Raw genomic sequence first — 26,885 nt, 5'->3', positions numbered from 1 at the left:
AACAAACAACCAAACGTCACTGACCCATTTCCTCTGCAAAGCCCTTTTTTGAAACTCCCAAACACAAAGAAGGAAAGAAACACAAAACAAACAATATATTTAGAAACAAAGGCAGGCTGTGAGATAACACTAAACTGATAGTCACCTCTTACTTTAATTCAGCAAAAGTTTCTCTTCACAATCTGAAAGATGTGGGAGCCTGTGACTACAACAAACACCATTAGCGATGTATTTAACTCTGATGTGTCCAGCATCTTTACCCAATGTCTACCTACTAGGCCATGGACTAACATTTCTCAGGCTGAACAACCAAGAAAAGGAAGACCTGAAATCATAGACAAAACATAAGTAAACCATGCCCCTGAAGCTGATGTACCAAGTCTTTCACTGTAGCCCTGACCTCTACCTCAAGCTTCCAACTTACAGTAACTGTCTACTGAACAGACCCACTCAGACACCCCAGACACTTCAAACTAACATGTTAAAAACTAACCCACATAGAGCCTATATTTTAGTTCATAGCACCTCACCACGACCCCAGTCACCAAGTAGGAACTGGACATTGCTCAACATTCCTCCCTCTTAAGTATTTCTTGACTCTCTCCTTTCTCCATTTCTCACCAGCCATTACTCTCTCCAGTCTCCTATTTCACTGGCCAGTCCTAGTACATCTGCTCCTCCCCATCTCATACCTAAATTGCTGCCTCCCCCTTAAATCCTTCCCCACATTGCAGCCAGATTATTCCCACTAAAGTGCCAAGTGATTGCCTGGTTTCACTCTCTTGCTCAGACCCATCAGCAGATCCCCAATGCTTCCTAAGTAATAACATTTGTATGTAGAGCTTTGTAGGGACAATTCATAGCACAACATGTATTAAGACTGACAATAATTCTATCAGGTAGAAGTTACCTAATAACTTGGTGGGGGGAGGGGGATGAGATGAGAACTGAATCCAGGAAGCCTGATTCCGGAGCAGGTGCTCTTTAGCCAGGGAACTGGCCTCCTCAGCATGATACCTACTTTCCAGGGACCTGTGGCCACTTCCTGCCATACACATCCTCAGAGGAACACAAGTTGCCTGGAGTTCCACCCACACCCCAGGCTCTGTGTGCCTCTGCTTATGCTGTTCCTCTGAAAGGAATGACTCTCCCAAGGCTCTCACCCTCAGCCCCACCAGCAGCATGTCCAGACAGCCCTTCCTGAGGGTCCCAGTACCTATTTTCCCCTCCCACCACCACCAAAGTTCCCCTCCCACCTCTATTTTAGCAATTGTTACATTATCTTAATATTATTTTTGCCTGTTGTTCCCAGAAACCCTTTCTAATTCAGCCTTAGATATAACACAGGTCCTGATACATACTGAAAAATGTTAGCAGTTTACTTTGAAAAACCATACAATGAAACTGGACAATTCTTACAGGATTAAGAGTTGATCTGGAATAAATCCCTGGTGCCTCTCCTTTTCAGCACTTCAGATTTTGCCAATCCACTCAATCAACATTTCCTAATAAACATGCATACCTCGTTTCTCAGGTGTTTTATTCATTTGAAAATCCTACAGACAACACCCTACCAGGGAATCAGCAGATCTCCATTTCCACTGTTTAAGCAACACCCATTGGTAACAAATTAATAAAGAAACATAAAAGCCCAGGCTTTTGGGGACAGACAACCCTCGTCACACTGCCAAGAATGCATCAAGTCATGAAAACTTAAACACGCTCTAGTTATCACTTCCCCAGACTCAGCACTGAGGGAGCCTGGAAAGATGATGGGTCAGGCGGAAAAACCACAGCCCACAGAAGAGACTGGAGTCCGTATGCCTCAGTAGTCATAAAGCTCTAGCAAAATCCTTCACTCCAGGTCCTTGCTGCACAATTATTTCTTAGGACATGTTAACGACTAAAAATGAAATGTTGTAAAAAGGGCTTTACCAGGTCAAGGGAAACATCCAAGTAGGAACCCATTATTATTTTAACCTAGCAGGCAATGTGGAAAAACAACATAGAATAAAAGGAAATGTTTCATTTAAATCTTCATCATTTTGAAGTAGTTTCACCCTAAGGGAAACAAAATAAGAACCTTAAATTTAAGAAATGGTAGAAACGTCAAAAACTAGTAAATGAAAGCTACCCAAGAAAACTTATGGTGTGGCGCTAATTACCAAGCAGTTGAAATTTCCTAATTAAGAAGAAAAACAAACATGAATATCATTTCTGTCCTAAACATCAATCCCACAGTCATTTCTGGATCTCTAAGATCAATGACCTTGCTTTAAGAAAGAGACTCCAATATTTCATTTCAAAACTTTTGAAATAATTTTTCTAGAAAACTTCAAAAAAAAGTGGCCAATTCTTCCTTTAAATCAGCCCCTATAGTTACTTTCATTTCTTATCCATTCCTAAAGAGTCCAACTCCTGGTCCATCTTTTCTAGTGTTGTTACAAAATCCCCATTGTGTTTTGATAGGTGGAACAGATACAGATAAACAGATGGGGGACCAGGAGAGACCCTACTATATGGCAGACATTGGGGGAACTAGTTTACGTGACCAGTAGATTTCTTCTAATCCTTAAAGCACCCCTAGGGATGTGTGTTATTTTCTCCATTTTATAAATGAGAAAACTGAAATGCATATTAACTAAATATCAGCCTCACAACTTGTAAATGGCTGGCATCAGGGAGCCTTGTGTTTCTGTGTTGGAGAATGACATTCCTTCCCTTCGACAGTTTCATTAAATCATATCCATTACATTACGTGACAGATGTTGTTTTGATTACTTTAACAAAGTGCATCTGTGTGTGTGTGTGCAAGAGAGAATGGAAAGAGAAATGCAATCATCATAATAGAAAAATGCAACTAAAACCTAATAAAATGATTTCTTTCCCTTCAACTTACAAGTATTAGATTTAAAAAACTAAACTGCCCACACCTAAAAACTCTCGCTAGAAAAAATTTCAACAAAAAAATGAGCATACAACTTTTTACTGACCAGATGAATGATTGCTCAGTCTCCTGCCTTCCACATAGTGTCTGCAACACTACTTCATGTTCCATACATTTAATAACACTTTGCCTAAAAGCCTTCAATAGTTCCCAATCCTCCCAAGGACACTTTAATACAGACTGCAGACTGCATACAAAGCCCTTGTTGTGATGGATCCATGCTGCACTGCACCCGCTCCCTAGGGCCTTCTCTGACACATCCCCACTCTGTTCCTCCAGCCTCCTTCCCTCCAGAGAAAAGCCAGACCAACCACCCTTCTACCCCTCCAGAACCCAGGGCAAACTTGGCACAGCCCTGAGTACCTTCAAATCTTGGTTTGTCAGCTGCCTCCGACCTCTGACCATGACCTACTCCATGACTATAGTTGCCAGCACATATCAGAAATTCTTCCAAATGAGGATATTTTGGAAGCAAACTTCTGGGTTAATAGAAAAAAAAAAAAGGAGGGAAAGAAAGAAAGTGGGGTGGAGCAAAGATGTTATCACAAAGTAGATTCAAGAAATGTACCCAAAGGACTTAAAAACAGCATACTACAGGGACACAGCCAGGTCAATGTTTATAGCAGCACAATTCACAGTAGCTAAACTGTGGAACCAACCTAGATGCCCTTCTGTAGATGAATGGATAGAAAAAAAAATGTGGCCTATATACACAATGGAATATTACTCAGCAATAAAAGAGAATAAAATCATGACATTTGCAGGTAAATGAATGCGGTTAGAGAAGATGATAAGTGAAGTTAGCCAACCCCAAAAAACTAAATGCCAAATGTTTTCTTTGATAAGAGGAGGCTGATTCATAGTGGGATAGGGAGCGGGAGTATGGGAGGAATAGACAACTCTAGATAGGGTAGAAGGGTTGGAGGGGAAGGGAGGGGGCATGGGATTATTAATGATGGTGGAATGTGATGATCATTATTATCCAAAGTACAGGTATGAAGACATGGAATGGTGTGAATATACTTTGTATATAATCAGAGATATGAAAATTGTGCTCTATATGTGTAATAAGAATTGTAATGCATTCCACTGTCATAAATAAATAAATGAATGTGAAAAATGAAGGGAGAAAAAAAATATACTTGGCCTCCTGGCTGTTCCCTGACCAAGGGAACTTCCTCTGCCTCAGGACACTTGCAATGCTGTTTCCTCTGCCTGCAGGCCCATCTTCCCTTGTCTATGTGGCTCACTCAGACATCTTCCTTAGGTCTCTCCTTAGTGAATGCATTTCTCAACCCATGTGCTTTTTTTTTTTCCTCACTGCTTTAAGGGTCACTGCAGCTTGTATTACCATCTGACATTCTTACACTTATGTTTTTCTCTGATTTAGGGTCTTCCCTCCTAGAATATCAGCTCCATGAAGGCAAGGATTTTGTATGACTCACTAGAACAATGTGATCCTGCACACAGCAGGCGCTCTATAAGTACTTGTGGAATACTTCAAAAGGTCAGCTCTGAATCCTAAGTTCCTCCTGCTGCTGGTTGGGCATATATTATTCAGAGAAAGCAAGTCACATGCAGTAGGTAGATGAATCCACACCAGAAATCAGAAAAAGAGGAGGAAAAAAAGGTCGAGCATGGGAACAGTGGGAGACTGGTTGTACTTCAAGAATGAAGGATGAAAAAGAAGCCAGAGGAGAAGAAGAAAGGCCAGTCCAAGAATTTGAACAACAACTGAAAGAGTTGTACTGTGGAATTCAAACGGAAAGTGAAAATAAATGGTTGCATATAAAATTTGTTGACTGGGGGTGGGAGAGGCATGACAGTTGCCATTGACTGAAAGGAGAAGTGGAGAGAAAGAGGGAAGAGTAAGAAAGGGAGAGGGGAATGTTTTTGTTGTTGTTGTTGTTGTTGTTGTTGTTTTGGTTATTTTAGAACAGAAGAGGCTGGAATCCATGAAGGAAAAAAAAAAGGCTCAGGAAGATATTAGAGAAAAAAGTTCAAGAGGGAATAGAAAGAGCACAGTTGAACAATCTGACCTGTAGGAAGTAGGAAGGGGAGAGACAAGGAGAGAAACAGCTGGAGGAGAGGGAAAGAGGATTCCATTTCTAGTGAAGGAGTTCATAAGATCCTGTGTCTAAGGGAGGACGAATACGGATGTGACTGAAATAATTTTTAAACGATCTCTGCGGGCTGGAGCTGTAGTTCAGTGGTAGAGCGCCTACCTCGAACATGTGAGGCACTGGGTTCCATTCTCTGCACTACATAAAAAATAAATAAACGAAGATATTGTGTCCATCCACAACTAAAAAAAAAAAAATTTAAAAAAATCTTTGCAGCTAGAAGGCAAAAGAATCAAATTTCCAGCTATCTAAGAGGCACCCAGGATTCCTAGGGCACAAGAAAAAAGACAGGAGAGCTTGTGAATCCCATCTGTATGAAAGCCAGCCAATAGGTGACAGCGGCTCTTGTCATACAAAGTTTGCAGCTGGCTAGGAGAAAAATACCTGGATCTCAACAGCCCCGGAAAGAACATATTCTGGGACTGATCACAAGGATTTGAACTGAACAGTGAACTAAGAGCAGCAGGTATGGGTGGGGCTCAGAGAACTGGGCAACAGGGAGGAGACTTTCAAAATCATCACGAGAATGAAAAGTTTAAAGTAAGAGAAGTGGAGGCTTCAGGTGAGAAGACTAAGGTCCAGTCAGTGCTAGGAGGAGACAGGAACACTGCTAAGAGAAGGAGGGACTCTTAATGATCCTAGCAGGCTTGATTGATTTACTTACTTTTATTTTTTAGTTGTCAATGGATCTTTTATTTATTTTTATTTACTTATATGCAGTGCTGAGGATCGAACCCAGGGCTCACACAGGCCAGGCAAGTGTTCTATCACTAAGCCACAACTCCAGCCCCTATCCTGGGGGGTCTTGATAAGAGAGATTACAGAAGAGGGGGGAAAATGCAGGGATATGAGTAGCAGTGAAGGGACCTGAAAGATCAGATTAAAAAGCTGGTTAAGGTGACAGAGGGACATTTGAAGATGGAGTGGAGCCCAGAGGTACTGGGGCGGACGTGGGAAAACCATGTTAGCTGTGGAGTGAACTAGACAGAAGTCCCTGTCAGGTCAGCCCAGCTCTGCAAGATCTAGAATTACAAAGGGGCATAACAAAGGTTTCTGGGGGCCCCATTTTAGTCCACCTAAAACACCATTCACTCTCTGAGGTAAAATACATTCTAAAAACCAAGGTCAACTTCCTAAAAGTGGCAAGTTAATTTAGGTGTAGACTATTCAGCAATCTAACTTCAAATATGTTTTCAATCAAATGCTATACTAAATTAAATTACTTTTTTCACTCAGTATTAAGTATAGCTTGGAAACACTAAAATAACAACAACATTACTAATGTGCACAGAAGCTAAGCAAGTAATTCAGCTTCCTCAATTTAGGCAAGAAGAGAAGCAAACAATGGCATAAGGCTTTACACTTTTTACAATAAAGCACATACTTCAACCGTTCTAAGGTGACCAAAACGACAATCAGATTCATCAGACATAACTTTCCTAGCCTTGTACTGGAATACACGACCAGGGTAACTCCACATCACGGAGAACCACAAAAGTGGGAGCCTAAACGGAATAAGTTATACTCTATGCACATACAATGCCAAAATATATACCAAAATACATTCTACTGTCATGTATAATTAAAAAGAATTTTTTAAAAAAATGGTCTAGAGTGAAGCAAGAAATAAACATCTATAGGATTTCAAACAGACATCTAAGTATTGTTATTAAATTATACAAATCTTGTTTGTGGAAGTTGCTTTTCCACAAGCAGACTCAAATTAAGGAAAAGCCAGAAATTAACTGAATATTAACCCTAACCAATATCAGAAGTCTGTATTGGGGGACCAAGAATAATGCCCAAGTAATCAGCATGTAATCCCCTATAATCACACCCACCTAGCAGCAGGAAGTGGAGGTAAGGAAGGTTGAAAACCTGAGAAAAACAAAGTGTCACTAAATGAAAAGCTAGCTTATTCCAGTGACTATAGAAAACTAGAAATAGATTGATTTTAAAGTTATAGTTAATTATATAATTGAGATAAAAGGTCTGCTCATTTAAAAATAGGACACATTATAAGTACTTATATAAGGTTAAGAAATCAGTGAGATTATTATTTGTCTAAATTAAAAGAACTTCCCCACATTTTGGTAATCTTTTGGGCTCACTAACACATTCCTTGAGAAATGGAAGTATTGGGAGGTGAGGACTGGAAGGTGACAGAATATAACCAGAAGCCCTAGGCTGTCACACACAAATTGTCTTTCAAAGATTTAAAACAAAAACAAAAACAAAACACCTGTGGGTTAAAACAGAGGCTGTCAAACTATTTTCATGGAACACTGATGCCCTGGGTCTTGAACTGAGGTGTTCTATTACCCGAAATCACACAACAAAGACCCTTTGCCAAGTAGCAGAAGAGCACAGTTAACGACGTCATTCTCAATTTCGTGATGTATTGGCATTTTTTAACCTTGGGTACACTTTTCTACATAAGCCTCTGTAATATAGAGAATCTGATTTATTATAGACTTTTACCATTAGTTACTTGAAACTTATCTTTTCAACACTCTGGGTGTCACAGGAAGACTGCTATAACTTTTGGCACTTCAACTCTTCCAGTTCTGTCATCTCTACATGATTTGAGAATCAACTCTAGCAATAGTTGGACATCTGCATACTTTTTATAACTAATCTTAATAATAGACCATAAAGAACTTGACAGGAGTAAGGGACAGCCTCTTAGTACCATGGCTCTAAATCACAAAGGCTGTCATGATGGTTTTATGAGAAGGGTAAAAGATAACCATGGAACATGGCGAGGCTAACCATCTTAGACAATATGGGCATGACCTTGCTTTAACTACTCCAGTCCTTCAATTCTGGGAATTTATATTCCCAGGAAAGATTAGTTACTGAAATGGACACACATATATAATCACTTTAGGCAATATTCCGACTCTAAATGACTATCTTAATTTTGCTTTCCTTATTTGTAGAGAGCCATTTTGCTGTGCTGCCTTGTGTGGGCGTGAGCCTAATTCTTGGGCTGAGACCCAGTTCTTTGTTTTCAGCCACTCCCTAGAATACAATGTATCAATTGTCCAGCTCCTGGAACAAACTGTTTTCAAGAAGTGCTTGTTGCTTTGCACAAGCTGGAGCTGGGTGTCTCTTGCATTATGTGCAAGTGCTGGGTCTATCATTCTATTGGCTGCTGCTGTGTTGCTATGCACTCTTTGTCCAATGGTGTACGAGCAGGGCTGCAGCTGAAGTATATAAGGGGTGGTTTTTTCGGGCCCGGGGCCTTTTCTCTCTCATCTATACCTCATGGAAGCTTCCAATAAAGTGTGTTAAAGAAGAATCCTGCTGTTGTCGTCTTTCCTGCCGGCGGGTAGACGCGACAAGTGGTGCCGAAACCCGGGAGAATCAGAACTTTCAGTCGACAGGAGTGGTGCACCGATCGTCCGTGAGTGGACCCCTCGTCCCGGAGTGGACCCCTCGTCCCGTGAGTGGACCCCTCGTCCCTGAGTGGACCCCTCGTCCGTGAGCGGACCCCTCGTCCCCGAGAGCGGGACCCCGTAGGCCTCATATTTTATTGCAGCTGCAATGTGTGCTTTCACTTTTGTTTTCTGTGTTCTTTTTGTCGTCTGTGTCTTTTGTTTTCTGTGTTTTTCTTGTTGTTGTGTCAGGGGTGCCGCACCTTCAAGTCCGCTTTTCTCGGCCCTAGATGGTCTGTTACGCTCCAAGGGCCTGAAAGTGAAGCATAGCACTTTACAGAGATTGGTGCAATGTGTTGCTTCGGTATGGTTCTCTGCTTGTGGTTTCTCTGTCGCCTTAAGGCCCGCAATGCTCATGATAAGGCTATGCTCACACAAGCTCTTGCAGCTTTAGAAAATGGCAACTCACCTCAAGTTTGGCTTGCGCAAATTAAACAGTGAATCTTTGACATGGTCGTTGCACCCCAAGTTTACGGACATTGCACTGGGAACGACATGTCTCTTCTTGCTATTCTCTTAGTGTTGGAAAGCCCTTGCACTCTGCCGGCTTTACTGCCATTGCACGCAGATGGGTTTCCACACTAGTGCTTTTCTATCGCTTTAGGACCCGTGCCTTTCTTTTAGGGTGTTGCCAACTTGTTTGTCGTTGTATTTTTATAGCCACAGTTCAGCCTCAGAGACCTAATAATGACTGGCTGAGTAGATACCATTAAACGCCTTGGCAACAACGAGCTGATCTTGTAGTACCCAGAGACGGGCAACTTTCACGCTTGCACTGCAACCTAAGACAGGGGAATGGGGCCTCCCCAAGGACGGGTAAGCAATGTAAGGGCAGTGAACGACCTAAGACAGGGGCTACTTGATTCCCTTTGACGTGCAACAAACAAAAGGAAAACACTGCTGGCAGTGGATTCCCCCCGGCCCCCAGGGCTTGGATCCAGCCCTGAAGTTTATGCACGTCAAGGAGGCCAGCTCACAAGGCCTTGTAAGATCTGTGGTGTCTGTTTTCATATTCAGCCAATACCGGTCATGCGGGAACGTCCTGACCTGCTTGGGTCTGATAAGGTTCCTGGTTGAAGGCTTAGTATGAGTAATGGCAATTCACCTCTACTCTTGCCTGTATTGTTTTTAGAAAACAAAAGGGGGGAACTGTAGAGAGCCATTTTGCTGTGCTGCCTTGTGTGGGCGTGAGCCTAATTCTTGGGCTGAGACCCAGTTCTTTGTTTTCAGCCACTCCCTAGAATACAATGTATCAATTGTCCAGCTCCTGGAACAAACTGTTTTCAAGAAGTGCTTGTTGCTTTGCACAAGCTGGAGCTGGGTGTCTCTTGCATTATGTGCAAGTGCTGGGTCTATCATTCTATTGGCTGCTGCTGTGTTGCTATGCACTCTTTGTCCAATGGTGTACGAGCAGGGCTGCAGCTGAAGTATATAAGGGGTGGTTTTTTCGGGCCCGGGGCCTTTTCTCTCTCATCTATACCTCATGGAAGCTTCCAATAAAGTGTGTTAAAGAAGAATCCTGCTGTTGTCGTCTTTCCTGCCGGCGGGTAGACGCGACACTTATTCTTGTATTTACTTTTCTTACTTTCTTTTTTTTGCAGGGGGAGTCCTAGGAGCAATATGCCACTGAGCTGAGAGAGGGTCTTGCTAAGTTGTTGAAGCTGGCCTTGAACTATCAATCCTCCTGCTTCAGCCTTCTGAATCACTAGGATTACAAGCATATGCCACTGTGTCCAGCTTTATATTTAGTTTGATCAGCTGGAAATAACAATTAAAAAGGAACATACCAGGCACAAAAGTGATTTTTTTTCCTTTTGTGGAGCTGGGATTTGAACCCAGAACCTTGCATACATGTCCTACTCAAGTGCTTCACCACTAAGTTACACCTTCATTGTACACTGTCATGAAGGACAATGTAATGAGTTTAAAGCATACAAATCACTTTATAAAAAAATTCAATTCACTATAAAAAATGTAGATTAACAATAATTATGAACTAAATAAAAGATACATAAAATCAATAACATACCACCTTACTTTAGGTGGTCAAGATTGTGTGAGGCACTGGATTCAATCCTCAGCACCACATAAAAAAAATGAATGAGCAAAATTAAGTTGTTGTGTCTATCTACAACTAAAAATATTAAATAAATAAATGAATGAATGAAAAAATAAATAAATGGTAGAATCTAGAGTTGAGATATGAAGATTTAGAAGGTAGTCACTCTCATACCCAAGCTGAGAGATGTATAAACTCGTATATTTTCTGGGAAGACACTGGCAATATATATTAGGGAGGAAATGGTCCATACATTTGACTACAGTTTCATACCAAAAAGTTTATTTTAAGAGAAAAATCATAAACCTATATATTAGAAGTAAAACACCACCTGTCCTGCCCATACCCTCCTCTAGGGCAATCGCACTCCAAGCCCCTGAGATCCACACACAAAACCCAGAGCCCAGGCCCAGCAGACTGATCTAGAGTCAACACTTCACCCAGGAAGAACTTAGGCTTAGGCAGGCCAACACATGACTTCTGACTTTGAACTACACAGATAAACTGGCAAAATTCCTTTCTCATAGGCATTTCTATTTAGAAAGTAAACCAGGCTTATAGACTGTAGTCAGCATTAGGGCCAGTGAGCATGGGGAAGGTAAATCCAAGTTCAACGTAAATAAGCAGATAAGTTGTTTGATTCATTTTTATTATAATCATATACTATTTTCAAAACTAAAAAAGATGCAGAGCCAGGCACAGCGGCGCATGCCTGTAATCCCAGCCTCTGGCTGAGGCAAGAGGATCCAAAGTTCAGTCAGCCTCAGCAACTCAGCAAGGCCCTAAGCAACTTAGCAAGACCTTGTCTCAAAATCCAAAAAATAAACAAGTAAATAAATATACAAAATCCAAAAAAAAACAAATGCAGGGAATTTTCAGTAAAAAATAACCCAAAGTATGTACCTAGTTGCTTAAGAGAAGAGGATCCACTGATTTACACTTGAATCAAAGTGTGAAATATGATATATCAAGAACTATGTAATGTTTTGAACAACCAATAAAAAAAAAAGAGAAAATTTAAAAAAAAAAAAAAAAAAAAGAGAAGAGGATCCTGGTTTCCCCGAAGCTAAGAACCATCAGTATCCTTTCCAAGCCCACACAAAGAAAGTGCCACTGGCAAAACAGGGAAAGGTACTTGTTTTCGGACCACAATTGTTGGTTTCCTCTCTGCTGTTGGTTTCTTTTCAGAGCCATATATAAACACAGCAGTACTGACTTACAATATTTGCTGCCCTAACAATAACACTGTGCATTTGCAAAACACGGTTAAGTGAAGGTATGGGAATGTATGTAGACACCACCTAAAATGACTGTACTGTCCTAGAACCACAGGCTGCTGGTGTGTGAACCACTTGGAAATCAACCCACCTGCATAACACAGATAGGTACCAGTGAGGGACATCACACTTTCATTTTATTCATATATTATTTCAATTAGGCTCATTTTTTTAAAGGATCAGAGGCAGCTTAAAATTAACTAAAGAGAAAATTGCAATGTTCAGAAAAGAGAAATTACTAATCCATAAAGATGACACTTCAAGAGAGCCTACTTCCTTTTGAAAGGAAGTCCTGGATCATAAACTGACCTTAAATTCAAATATAATCCTTTCACTGTCCCTAGAGTATTTCCAGAATATACCAACTCCCCAAGGCGCACAACTCCATCTGCAGCCCTAGGACACAGTGAAGAAAACTCCAGTTTCTCTTAGTATATGCTCGGAAAACAAATCACTTCTGTGATCCCAAGATGTGTGGGGATTTCTCCCAGCAGTTAGCCAACAATCCGCAGCAGACACCAACTGAGCAGCCTCCAGTTCCATTCAGGAGGATGTCCTGGACCTGAGCAGTCCCACCAGACTGACCCCTACTCCAGTCACCAGTCACTAGCCTCCAGTTGTTTTACCTGTGCTTCTGACCCACAGGCTTAAATTAGGGTTCCTGCCACCCCCTCCTCTGGTTTGATTAATTTGTTAGAACAGCTCAAAGAACTCAGGGAAACTCACTTAACAATTTATTGTGAAGAATATTACAAAAAAAATGCAGAAGAGAGATGCATAGTGCAGAGCATGAGGGAAAGAGCACAGAGCTTGCCTGTCCTCTCTGGGCACACAACCCAGAGGAACCTCACATGGTTAGCCCTCCAAACCCTGTCCTGGTTTCTTTGGAGACTTCACTGAATTAGCATGACTGATGCATAGACATCCCCGTAGAAACGTAATTGGACAAAAGAGGAATGAGATAATGCTAACAGACTGTGTGCAGAATCATGGCCTGTCAGTTCAGGCTCTTGTCTATCTCTACAGCATTCCTTCAACCCTGGTGTGGGGCAGGGTTCCTTCTGAAATGGGGGTCCTGTGATCTACTATCTAACAATGCTGCTCAGAGAATTTCTTTATGGTCAGAAAGTCGAGGGGAGATCAGAGAACACTTTTAGGTTTTATGACCTGCCTTGGGAACAAAAGGGAACAGAGGAAAGGAGGACAGGAGAAGGTCAGAGAGAGAGGTTTTGCTTTCTGGGGCCTGCTTCTGAAGCCTAACACCCCATAATGTTATTCTGGTCTCTTAGGAAATAACAAGAGCTATAGGAGTCATGAGCCAGGAACCATGGATGAAAACCCACAGGAGCCAAAGACCCCAAGGTAGCTCCATCTTCTCTAGAACAATGGAAAGCCACCCAGATCACAAGTATAGTGTTGGAAGAGGGCCACAGAATGGAAAGCTCAGATTCTCCCTAAGATTCAGTCATCAAACTAAAACTGCTAAGAAACTTCAGGACCACAGGCACAAAAGGCCCAGCAAAGCCCCTCCAGGCCAAGCTGGGGTGGGGAAGAGAGGCATAGTGCAGTGGTATGGGAAGGACATGACTCCAGAGGAGGCTGTCTTGGAATCTGAAGGGCAAAAATGTGTCATAACACGAACCACCACACAGGTCAGTACAAAGGAGAGTGGCATGTTTATACTCTGTCCATAGAGCTGAGTCAATCCTCACTTTCCAGTGGAGACACCTTGGTCCTGCCAAGCTATGTTCTTGGGCCTCAGCTGAGAGCACATCAGTCTGCAGGTTATTAGATGTTCCCATGGAGAGCTGAGTAGTGCAGCTGGGATGGTTCTGAATGAACCCAGCACTCACCAGGCCCAAAGAACAGAACAATCTGGTGAGAATCATGAGTGCTCACCCATCTAATGTGCAGTACACACACACACACACATACACACACACACACACATACACACACACACACAGAAACTTAACCTTGAGGTTGGCTGCTGTCAAACAGTTCTGTTATCCATCCCTGATTATTCATGCCAGAGGCACAATAAATCGGTAAATGAAAAACTGCAGAATGCCCCTAAATCATTTCTTTCCAGAACGTAATTTTGCAGAAACTCAATATTTCCATTAACTTACTTATCCCATGCATCTCCTCCTTCCCAATACTGAAATCAGCTGAAATTCCCTGAAGTGACTAAACATGGATTGGGAGTGAGTGGGAAAAAGAAAACCATCCAGGACTTTAACAAGCTTTTGTGGTTAAGAGGTCATCAGTGTTCAGACATTCAAAAGTCAACTGTACCTTCTAGAGTCTCACATTGCAGGGAAGATAAGTGATTACAATCAATCTTGCACATTTCAGGGAAAATACAAACATAATAGTAGGACCAAGTAATATGCTCTCTGACAAACAAGATAATTAGTCATATGAGAACATATCATAATGTTGAATAACATCATAATTACAGCATTGCTTTATACTTAGCAAAAAGATCTCATTCCCAGCCAGCAAACAAACACAGGCACTTGAAAGTCACCAAAAATCAAAAACCTACCCAGAACACCCTTAAAATTTCCACCCCTTTTGCTGGTACAACTGACTCAGTCAATACAGGGGAATAGGAATGGAGGAAGTGCTAGAATTCACCCAGCAATCTGAAACCATTTCCCTCAAAGAACCTAAATTTGTTCACTTTCACGAGTGACACAAACCTTTATCCCAGGGCTGCAGCTGTGGAGAAAAAGCACTAACATGTACCTGCAACCATTCCACTGGGATACGTGCAGTATGGGCTTCTTTAACAAGGCCACTCTGGGATGTGCATCCCGGGTTCTGCTCTCTTCCTCCCATCCCATTCCCATGTTACCAGAGCTGCCCTCGGTCTGAATACAAACCATGTTTCTCTGTTCAAGCAGAAAGGGAAGCAGCAGCAGCAGCAGAGTAGGTGGATGAAAGTGATTCCTTCTATCCCAGTTCCCGCAGTACAATCCTATCTGAGTGCTTTGTTTTCATGACAACCACAGGAATACTAAGCCACCATGCATTTCTTTGACATTACAATGAATTCCAGAACTCCTCCTTGTCTTCCTTGGTTATGCTTAGCTGGTCAGAGTCTGGACTCTTGCTTTTGGCACCCCAGAAACTAATGAGAGTTGAACAAGTCCTAGAAATCAAACTCATACTAACACAACTCAAAAGCCACAATGTTCAAAGGAGACACAAATGCCAAAAGAATACTGGGATCCAGTTAAACTGATTTACTACTTAACAAAGAAATGAAAATCCTGATTTGAAAAACTTCTTTGCCAAAAGGACATCATATTTTTCCCATCACAGAGGGGCAGGATGCCCTACATCTCAGGTTGTTCTCAAACTGAGGATTGAACTGAGCACAGAATCAAAGAGCCAGGAAAAAAAAAAAAAAAAAAAAAAAAAAAAAAAAAAAAAACTTCTGATGCCACATGCCACAGTCCAACCTCCTTGTTTAACAGATAAAGATCAGGACAGGTACCCAAAGTCAAATAATCATTGCATTATACATAGTCCTACACACTCAATCATCAATAAATGACACCACCCATCCCCAAACCACCCAATCTCAGAACCCAGAATACAGCTAGACAATGAGTAAACTCCATGCTTCTCTGGATAGGCTTAACCAGCAAGGGCCCAAGGGGAAAAAAAACTAATTTTTCCTTGTTTCTGACTTAACTTGCTAAAAGAAGACAGGCAAGTAGACAACTGCTCTCATTCGTGAGGAGTGAGGTACTACCAGTGAGAAGCTGTTTCCCAGGTCAGAAATAACTCCAACAGGACTTACAGACCCAGCAAGGGAGAGTCCTGGTCCAGCTGGTTGTTAAGCATTCCAGCCACATCCATCTGAGGGGAAAATGCCTGCACCATGATGTCCTACAGGAAATAACCTTTCTTGCTCACCAACCACACCCGGAAAAACAGCTCATTTTGTTTTTGAGTAGCTCATGTTTAGAATTCACAATCCAGGTGGACCACTGGGAATTAAATAGGTAGAATTTTTGATAAGGTATCTCATCCTGCTCAAAGCTATCAAGCCAATTCAGAAAGGCCTTCTAGAATAATCAGTAGATTCCTCCAGGGTCAGCATGCCATCTTACCTCTAGAGCTTATCACTATACTTAACCTACAGTAGATATTCAACAGAGATTTGTCAAACTGAACTGGACATACATGGAGTATGGAAATATGTGAATAAAGTATGAAAAGAACTTTAAAAGTCTGGAGTTTGTATTTTTATATTTGTAATCATATAGCATATGCACTGAAAGTATGTTCAGAGAATATATAATCTAGTATTTTTTTATATAGCAGAAAACTGAGACTCAGCAGAGGAAAGGTAGCTGCACCATACTTACCTATTATGGGTACAGAGCCATTTCTCACATATACACCCCACAAGACCACCACATTTTCTAGAGGAGAGGGAGGTTGTTTGCGCTTATTATTTATGAATGAGAGAGCAAAAATCCTGATGAAACTCTGATAAATTGGGTTCCCAAACTGAGTTTTCACTTTAATTATGTTCCAGAGGAGAACGTGCTTAATTGCTTAGTCAATGTGCAAAATTTATCTGGGATGATAAATGTGTTTAATACAAAAGCTTTCCTGAAAATCATTAAATCAATGGAAAACTACAGACTTTTGAAATAATTACTCATGTGCAAGTAACAGCCATTTCACTTTGGGATATTATATTTCAACCTCTCTAAGTAGGCTATTTGCCCAACATACTTTTCTGTTCATAAAACCCCCATCTTCCACCTATATTCTAAATTCAAACCAGTATTTCTGACTTTTTTTTTTAAGAGAGAGAGAGAAAATCTTTTAATATTTATTTTTCAGTTTTCAGTGGACACATCTTTATTTTATGTGGTGCTGAGGATCGAATTCAGCGCCCCGCGCATGCTAGGCGAGCGCGTTACCACTTGAGCCACATCCCCAGCCCAATTTCTGACTCTCTTGATCAAAAATTTTCCCCAAGACCCAAGTAACCACCTAAGCTTCTGATTTCAATGCTGCTTTACAGCCAGGGACAGAATCAAAAGCAGCAGAATCTGGGGGAATTTTAGTGATAATTTCATTCACTCTACAGAAGGGAAGGTCCAGATTATAAAATATTTTGCTCAGGGCCTGAATCAAAAGGGAGTCATTGCTTTTATAGAATTGATTTTGAGACTCTCAAATGACTCACTTACTGAAAAACTCTCTCTTCCTTTAAAAAAGAAAAAAAAATCAAACTTCAGTTATCTATTTTCATTCCTTTGTTAACAAATATATTCCTATTTCACATCCTATGTCTAATTATTGCTAGTTTTGTCCTTTCTTTTCATTAAAACAATTACTTCTATTTCTCATTAATAAAATGGTAAAATATATTGATCTTTCCATGCAGAGTAAAGAGTCCCTTCTTGTATTCATGTGATCTCACTGAGAAATGAACATTTTTCATGTTCCAAAACTTTAAAGATTTAATTCACCAATTTGCTTATTACTCCTCTTTCCCCCACTCCAACACAAAAAATCAGCGTTCCTTTCATCTTAAAAGTTTAGACAGGAAATTAGATGACAATTCAGTGAAATGAACAGGCACTTAACTTTTTTTGCAGCATTTGGGAACATAATGGGCACAAAGGGAGTCATTGGGCAGTAAAACTTCTGGCTTATCTTCTTATCCAGGTTGAATTCATTTGGATGGGGTAAGAAAGCAGGATAACAATATAGCAAATTTTCCATTTTGCTGCTTACAATTGGTGGGAAAATGCTAAAGCAGAGATTACAGGGTCAGTAGCATAGTACTGCATTGTGGTTTTTGAAAAAAAAAATCAATTATAGGCTGAAGGGAATGAAGCATTTATAAAAACCAGAAAATACAAAATAGAAAAACAAATGTATTAGTTTTATGATAACCCAGCTATGATAAACAGTTTGCATTTTAAATCTATACCAGACAAAGCTGAAGTAGAATGGCAGTTCAAATACCCCAGCTATGCTACCACTGTCACTCTTAACAAATCAAACAATACCGGACAGAATTAAGACACAATGAAGCAAATTTTATTCAAAGATTTTTCTACCCCCATAGTACAGTCAGGAAAACAAAAGGAATCATGTAATTTAAAAAGGACTAAAGGAAAAAGGTAGTATTTTGATCATGAAGTATAATAAGAAAGATACATGTATGTTTCCTAGCCCATTGTCTATAAGTCTACAGCTCCAAGCAGAAAGGAAACAGGAAACTACAGCAAGGCATCTAATGAACCAATGATGCCAAGACAGTAGAAAAGCAGTCCTCTCTACCTGGATGACTTCCAACATTGCATCCATCCATGCAACAAACAATCACCACCGAATGCTTACTTTGGGTCAGGCATTCTTCTGAGCAATAGGATAGAGCACTGAATAAAGCAAAGAGGGATGCTAACCATACAAATTCCCAACTTTAACTTTGTTTTAGGGCTATAAGAATGCATTTCCAACATGGCACCTCCAACTCACACATCTAAAGCCAAAGTCATATTTTTTGCTTCCCAAATTACTCCTTCTATATGTTCCCTGTTTCACTTAAAAATTTAGCTTTTCCTAACCACGAACTTTCAAGGCATGTGAAACTATAACCTCTCCTTCATTTCTACCTCTACCAACTCTTTTAATGCATCCCCAAAAACCTGATCACTGAGGTTCTACAAAGTTTCTTTAACCCATCTCTACCTTTTCATTCCCTCTAGTATCTGATTAAGGAACCTCACCATCTTTTGCCTACATTATGGTAAGAACTGAGGGTTCTGGACCTAACCGAGGGTTTGGGGTCTTCCCTTTGAGGACTGCTCAATACATCCTTTTCATTTCAGTTAACAGCAACCATGTCCTTCTCCACAAAACCTCACATCAAGTCTTAACACCACTCTTCATTTTTCTCCACATCAGGAAACTCTTATCAAATTCATCTCCAAAACAGAATCATACTCTTTGACCACTTGCCACCACCTCCACTCCACTCCTCCTACCCTAGTTCAAGCCAAATTCATCTCTACACAAGCTCTAACAGCTTCCCAACTGGCCCCCCAGCTTCATACTCTTTCCCTTCTACAGTGGCGATACTTTTAAAATGCAAGTTCATTGATATCATTGTCTACTCAAAACCCTGTAAGGCACACACCACCACTCACAGTAAAAGCCAAAAATCCTTTAAAAAGTTCTCAAAGCCCTAAATGATCTGGCCTATCCCTTTCTCCTTTTTGTTTTCTAACCTCATCTCCTCTACTTTCTCATTCACTCATCCCACTTTTTCAACTCCAGGCACTGGCCTCTAAAAGCTTCCTCAAATAGAAACACTCCTGAGTATCACTGCACTCTGGTCCTTAATACCAAGAACACTCTTTCCTTCATGGTTACTTCCTCTCTCCTTCAAGGCTTCTCAAATCTACCTCCCCAACAAAGCCTACGTTGAGCACCTACCTGGTACACACTGCAAATTCCTCCTCTGCACTCAATCCCCTTTACCCTGTGATGTCTTTCCCCAAAGGAATTATCTTCTTCTAACATATGATATGTAGTTTGCTTGCTGTATTTGTTGTCTACCATGTTTCTCCTCTGTAGAATATTAGCATGTAAATTCTACAAGGGGAGAGACTTTGTCTCTTGTTCATGGTTTTATGCCAAGTGTCTCAAATAGCACCTTGCAGATGGCTAAGTTCAACATGGAATGAATCAATGATCATGCTGATCACTGCTCACAGCTTATCTGCTCCAAAGTCACCTTCCTACACACAGCTCATGATGTCACTTCCCTGCTATAATTTCTTATAATTTTTTAAAAATTAGCTTCCTCTCAAAAAACAAAAAATAAATCTCATAAATCTCTTGGCTGATTCCTTCTGGCATTTTTGCTTTAATGCCAACTTTTACGTGTTACGACTATTATCACTATTCTACGAAACATTTCTTCCTAAATTAATAGCACAACACAGGGGTTGTTTGGCCTTTTTATGGCATTTTAACTCATTTAATTTCCTTTTTGGAAGTTATTGATTTTTTTTAAGAAAACATATTTCCAGTGTGAACACAGCCACTTCCAACACTACTTAGAGTACATAGAAGGAGCTATAAAAACAACATTAAATATTGACACATTTGCAAAAGTTCTGATGGGAATAAATAAGGATCAACTGACATTAACAACCACGAGCCACACTTAGGCAGCTTTGAGACTGAATAAACCATAATGATTCAGTTTCAATTGGAGGAGGACTCTGAATTATTTCAAGTTTTACACATCACACTTCATATCACACTCTTTCAAATGTCTATGAAGATGTACACAAATCATAGCTAAGTGCCAAGAAAATGCCAATAAAACAAAAGTCTTCTATAGTCAGAATCTATCTCTACAAAAGTTTGCAAGCACATCTATTCCATATATCTAGATATACTTTTATGTAAGAGACAGACTTAAAGAAAGCCCTTAACACCTTTTATTAAAAAAAAAAAAAAAAAAAAAAAAAAAACCTATGGACTGATCTTGTATATGAGACTATTGGTAACTTCTTCTAAGCAATTACTACAAATCGGCTCCAGGTTCAACATTTTACAGGTATTAACTCATCTAACCTCCACCAGGACCTTAAGAAGTTGGTACTATTGTTATCCCTATTTACAGAAAAGACTTCGGTTCAGAGATGTTAAGTAACTTGCCCAATACCACAGAACTACTACATAAATCCATCTTTTACTTCAGATCCTTTGTCCTAAACCACTGGTGTCAGGCTTACTGCTTTGGGTGACTCTTCCAAAGTATGAAAGAGAAACAAACCAGCTACACTAATACCCTTTGAACCTAAGCACCTTGACTAGGCCCAGGATCCCAGTAGGGCAGCCATGTGAGAACAATGGAATCCCAGGAATCCCACCTGCAAGCCTGCAGGTTAGGAAAAGCTCTCTCCTTCAGAACCAGGAGTTAGGTATGGGAGACTGATCTCCCCCATGGCTGTTTGTAATGACCTTGAGCTCAGCTTCTGCCTGCCTTGTAGAAAGAGGAGGAAAAAAAAAATGTGAGTCTGCTGAAAAGGAAGGAAACAGATGTGGGAGAGAATCAATAAGAGACAAAAATCCTGCAGCATGTCACCAAGCCCTCTTGGATTGATTCCAGGCCTTCCTGGGTATGGGCACATCCCTGCCCTTAGATGAAATAAGAAATCCCAGAATCTAGAAAATCAATTCCCTGTTTGTATTTAGTTGAAGTGCCTACTGAATTTTATTATTCAATGCTTAGATTCAGGTTCATACATGAGCTGAAAACATATGAGAACGTGAAAAGTCAGCATTTAGAAAGACAGTAAACTGAATGAATAAAATGTGTCCAGAATAACAAAAGCTGGACAGCTTCAAGACATCAGGAAAATAGGAGTTTTACCTGAGAGAATTAGAAGATGGAATGAACTCAGAGGAAAGTGACATATTAAACCAGCACCAATAGAAACTCCCCCAAAAAACAAGTTTCCTGTCGTATTACTAATGATAAAGAGCACACATGAGAGAAACAGAACAAAATGAGACCCATTTTCAGGTAGATGAAAAGTAATTCCTTTACGATCACCAGATTGTATATTCAAATTAAAACTAGACAATTATATTGTCTTATTTACAAAACTACAGTCAGAACAAACACTTCAAAAGATAGGCAGTCACCTTATAGTTAGCTCTTCAATACTGAAATGAACTTGGAATATTTGGGTTCTTAGATCTAATGAGCAAAAGATATTATGTACCATCTCAATCCATGCAAAACTATGCTTCTAATGATTCCAAATGATTTTCACAGGCCAGGAGACACCTCCCACATTCATACCCATGTTAGATGCTGGAGACACAACAAATGTCTCCATAAGTACTATGAGGCCCTCTCCCCCATCCTGTAGTAAACAGATTATTAATAGTCACATCAAGCGCTGCAGCACTTACTACAGAGTAAAGAAAGGACAAAAACTGTTTTCTGGAGCAATTTTGAGGCTGAGCAAGAGTTTCATAAAGGATTCCTAATAGACTCTGTTGGTTTATTCTTGTAAGTCTTTCTTAACCCTTTTTAATATTTTTGTTATTATGCTTATATTACACTTTCTTTAAAAAAACTGAATGACAACCTCATATCTTGAAGCAAAAAGAATATTTCTGTTCTTTTCTATCTACTTTATGTTCACCAAGATAAATAAGTATCTTCAATTTTCTGTAGTTGGAGGCAAGCTCTTCTAGCAGAGAAAAGTGGAGAACAGCTCAGGTGGACACCCCCAGAGTACCCTTGGGGATGTGCAGCATTCTTTTTTTTCCTTCCCCCTTCGGTACTGTGGATTGAACTCAGGGATTGTTGGTTGGAATATATCAGATTACCAAATTCTCATCGATTTCTCATCTTAAATCTCATCAATTTCTCACTTTTCTTCTCCTGGGATTATAGAAACCTGATATTTCCTATTATCCTATATTATCATCAGTAACCTATGATTCCTTGTAGCATTTTTCCTCAAAGATTACTAGACTCCAATATTATCTGAATATTTATCAAAAGGCAATATAGACCTACAGAGTCATCCCTTCATATGTGGCTATGAAAACTGTTTTACAGAGAGGTCCCATTGAATTTTTGTTCCACCATCCTCTGAATAATGTTTTACATCTGCACAACCCCTTACATATTTTTTAAGTAGACATCATTTCCAACTTGTAAATATCCACAAATAAAACCATTAATCATTCTCTTATATAGATAAAAAGCTCCGTAAATATCACTGAAATTTAAAAAACATTATTCTAAAAAAAGAGCAAGCTCCTCTTCAGTCTTACCTTTTTGATTCTTCTTGAATTCCTCTTTCCCTATCCCCAACAGAATATTAATATTAACATAATGTTTTCATGTTTATAAGTATTTACTGATCATTCTACTATGTTTCCCTGTAAATAAAGTGTGTATAGTTGATATTTCAAATTTTAATTTCATGTTACAAGTTTTAAATACTTTAAAAAATATATTTTTCTTGGGCTGGGTTGTAGCTCAGTGGAAGAGCACTTGCCTACCATGTGTGAGGCACTGGATTCAATTCTAAGTACCACATACAAATAAATAAAATAAAGGTCCATCAACAACTAAAAAAATAGCTGAATTTTTAAAATTTTTAAAAAATTAGCTGAATTTCTAAACTTAATGGCCCACAACTGAATGAATATATATATATACACACACACACATATACACATATATATATTTGTGCATATTTTATATGTACATACATAATGCATATATGTGTATAAAATGTTGATAAATCCATTATACATAAAAAGCAAACTTTTCAGTAACACATTTCTTAAAAGAATGTAAAAATAAAATAAAAACATTTATGTTTGAATGTAATAAGGTTCTATTCCTTTTTCATATTTTTTACATGCAGATATATGCCATTAAAAACCTGTTCCAGTAAATAAGTAGATGAGAATAGAAGTTTTGCTGCTGTGATGTCATTTAATTCTTTTGACATCTTCCTAGTTAAATGACAAAAATCACATCAAGACATAAATATCTCAAAAGATCAGTTCAACAACTTGAGTATATTTGCTTTAATTTTATTGAAAGAAAAAAAAATAAAAATGGTTTGTTATCAGGTCATATTAGAATATGTCATATTAGAATCAATTATTTTCTCAACACCAGTACCAAATTGTGAATTTTTTCTTCCTTTTGTGCCCTGGAAGTTTCTACTCCAGAGGCTGATGCATCAGGGTTTAGAATGAGAATGATCAATCCCTTTGTCTCCCAAGTGTAAGGAGAGTTAAAAGGTTGATAGCATGTATTTTAGTCACCTTTTGCCACTGTGACCAAAAAAGCTGATAAAAACATGTAGAGGAGGAAAACTTTATTTTGGCTCACCATTTCAGAAGTCTCAGTCCATAGACAGTCAATTCCACAGCACTGGCCCAATATGAGGCAGAACATCATGGCGGAAGGGCACGGAGGAGTAAAGCAGCTCAGGCCATGGCCACAGGAAGCAGAGAGTGAGAGACCCCCCCCACCCCCCAAGGTCAAAGACATACTCCAGTTACCTATTTCTTCTAGCCACACCCTACCTGCCTACAGTTTCCACACACTTATTATCAGTGGATTTATCCAGATTCAGGCTCTTATAACCCAAACACTTCACCTCTAAACCTTCCTGAATTGTCTCACACATGAAGCACCTCATATCTAAACTGTAACAGTAAAGGAGAAGCTACACAATGGGCATTGATTTCCTTACAATCACATTGCTGTTCACCTACTTCTTAGAATATTTTGTGTATCCACAAAGGCGTATATATGCCAGCTACAACACAATGATTGAGCTCTGTTCATTCATTCATTCCACAAAATTTTACTGAGTAACTACAGCATTCAATACACCTCCCTAGGCACTGGCAAAACAGCAGTGAGAACTCTTTGCCCTTATGGTCCTTTTAAGAAGCAGCACACAATCTGTGAGGTCTTTCCTTCTTTAAGTTGATTTTCTCAGGTACAGCCAGAGTGGCCCAAGTGCTCTAGAGCCTGGGCAAGGCACTCTGTTCTTCCCACCACAAAGAGCTATAAACCCACTTAGTCAAGAGATAATTATTAAATATCTACTGAATTTCAACTAAACTCAAAGGAATACAGTGGATGCAACTGATTCTCTACTGTATAAAAAAAGCATAATCTCTTCCAGTGGCTTGGGAGACTGAGACAGGAGGATTGAGAGTTCAAAGCCAGCCTCAGCAATGGTGAGGCACTAAGCAACACAGTGAGACCCTGTCTCTAAATGAAATACAAAATAGGGCTGGAGATGTGGCTCAGTGGTTGAGTGCCCCTGAGTCCAATCCCCGGTATCCTAAAAAAAAAAAAAAAAAGCATAATCTCATTCAGATTCACTTTGGATAACATGTTATCACTTCAATAAATTTGAATTCTACAAAGCAAAGACCAAATCATACCCAGTGTTAATTAAATTTTTCTCTGTATACATAATATTAATTTATTGTGCTTTAAAACTGAAACATAATTTCGTTTCCAAATCCATAGAAGTGAATAAACTATATCCTGACTATTGACTGTATTCTAGCATAATTTTTAATCATTGACAAAAACAAATTGTTCTTCCTATCAAGAGAAAAGTACTAGTACTGAGGACCAAACATTTGTCAAGAAAACAATTCCACCACCCATAAAAGCAATAACATAAAAAGGCACATTTCCTAAATGGAAATTTCCACCAGATATACTCCCGGTGAAAACTAAGAGCTACCATGTCATTTCAGTTGGAATATTAAAAGTATTTTAAGTTCCTAAGTTAAATGACTCTAAAGGTTTTTTTTATCAAAGAGCCTCTCCACCCAACCACACAGTTACAATTTACATTTATCAAAAGAAACTTCACAAAGTCCCTTTATAAAGGGTGATCGTAATGTAGCTAGCTAGTCAATTTCCTAGTCCTTTTTTTTTTTTTGTTTTTCTTTTTTTTTTTTTTAAAGACTTGGGGGGGGAGGATATTTGCAGTTAGGAGACAGAAATGTTATATTTCATATGTGAATTTTAGTTAATATAGAATATACAATTAGATTCTATATACAAAGGCCCATGTGTTAAAGGTTTAATTCATAGAGTGGTGGTATTTCGAAGTGATGAAATTTCAAGAGTTGGGGCCTTGTGGGAGGTCTTTAGGTCACTGAGAGTGCTGTGGTTTGGATATTGAATATCCACCAAAGGAACATGTTGAAGACTTGGTCCTCAACTGCTGATATTATTGGGGGTAGTGAAAAATTTAGGAGGTGGATTCTATTTAGAGGAAGTAGAGTACCCTTCCTCTCTGCTTCTCCACCATATTTAAGGTAACCCTCTCCACCATGACATTCTTCCTCACCACAGGGCCCAAAACAACAGAGTTAAGTGACAATAGACTGAAACCTCTGAAACCATGAGTCAAAATAAATCTTTCCTTCTTTAAGTTGATTTTCTCAGGTAATTTGTTAGAGTAATAATCTGCTCACTAACACAGTGGGCTTGCCCTTGAAAGGGATTATGGGATTAGGGCCCTTTTCCTTCTTCTCTTTACTCCTTGGCTCATGATATAAGCAGTTTTAGTCTGTTACATCCCTCCTGCCATGATGTGCCGCTGCCTCATCACAGGCCCAAAGCAATGAGGTCCACCAATCATGAATTAGAACTACCTAAACAAACCTTTTCTCTTTATAAATTGATTATCTTAGGAATTTCATGGTAGTGACAAAAAACTAACACAGCCCCCAACTTTCACTGGTTTGACTTGTAACTTTTAGACATTACAATCATGCAAAAGAAATATACATTCAATAGAAACCACACTTAAAATTTTGAATTATGATCTTTCTCGGCCTAACAATAGCCACAGCTCCTAGTCAGCTATACAATCACAAGGGAAACAACTGATCCTCTACTGTGTTGCTAAGGTGTCCATATTTAGTAAGCAATATGGTCTGGTTATGAGTTGCCCCCCAAAAGCTCCTTGTTAATGCAGGAGTGTTTTGGAGGTAAAATGACTGGACTGTGAAAGCTGTTACCTAATCAGTCCATCCTCATTTGAATGGACCCACTGTAGTCAGGTGGGGTGAGGTTGGAGAAGTTGGTTCACTGGGGGTGTGCCCTGGAAGGTTTCATCTTCCCTGCACCCTCTTACCCCTTTCCCCTCAGCTTCCTGGGCCATAAGCTGGGCAACTTTCTTCTGCCATGCCCTTCCACTACGAAGTTCTGCCTCACCTGGGGCCTAAAGCAATGGAGTCAGTCAACCATGGACTGAACCTCTGCTACCGTTAGTCAAGATAAACTTTTCCTCCTCTAAGTTGTTCTGGTTGGGTATTTTGGTCACAGTGATGAAAAGCTGACTGAAACAGTAAGTTAGGAGTATTCAACACATTCTCAACTCACCATGAGTTTATCAAGTTATAACTCATCAAGAGTCAAGGAGCATTAACAGTTATCTT

The 26,885-nt window shown here is 39.7% G+C and overlaps 1 protein-coding gene across 6 annotated transcripts in view; it reads right to left on the bottom strand.

Moving 5' to 3' along the window:
• Positions 1-26,885, bottom strand: part of ARL15 (ARF like GTPase 15) — a 410,850-nt gene that overhangs the window by 347,855 nt on the left and 36,110 nt on the right. Inside the window, exon 1 of one of the 6 annotated variants that reach the window (XM_081285380.1) lies at positions 15,668-15,727. The exons of 4 other annotated variants lie outside the window; for them this stretch is intronic. In XM_081285380.1, coding sequence (XP_081141506.1) covers positions 15,668-15,718 — 51 coding nt within the window. In that variant the 5' untranslated portion in view covers positions 15,719-15,727. Of the gene's footprint in view, positions 1-3,310; positions 3,394-15,667; positions 15,728-26,885 lie in introns of those variants that run through there. One more of the 6 variants, XM_081285383.1, reaches the window with a different exon arrangement.

Source organism: Spermophilus citellus (genome assembly GCF_964194105.1).
Source record: "Spermophilus citellus genome assembly, chromosome: 1".
Taxonomy (NCBI): Eukaryota; Metazoa; Chordata; class Mammalia; order Rodentia; family Sciuridae; genus Spermophilus; species Spermophilus citellus.
This window is presented reverse-complemented; position numbering and strand designations above follow the sequence as displayed.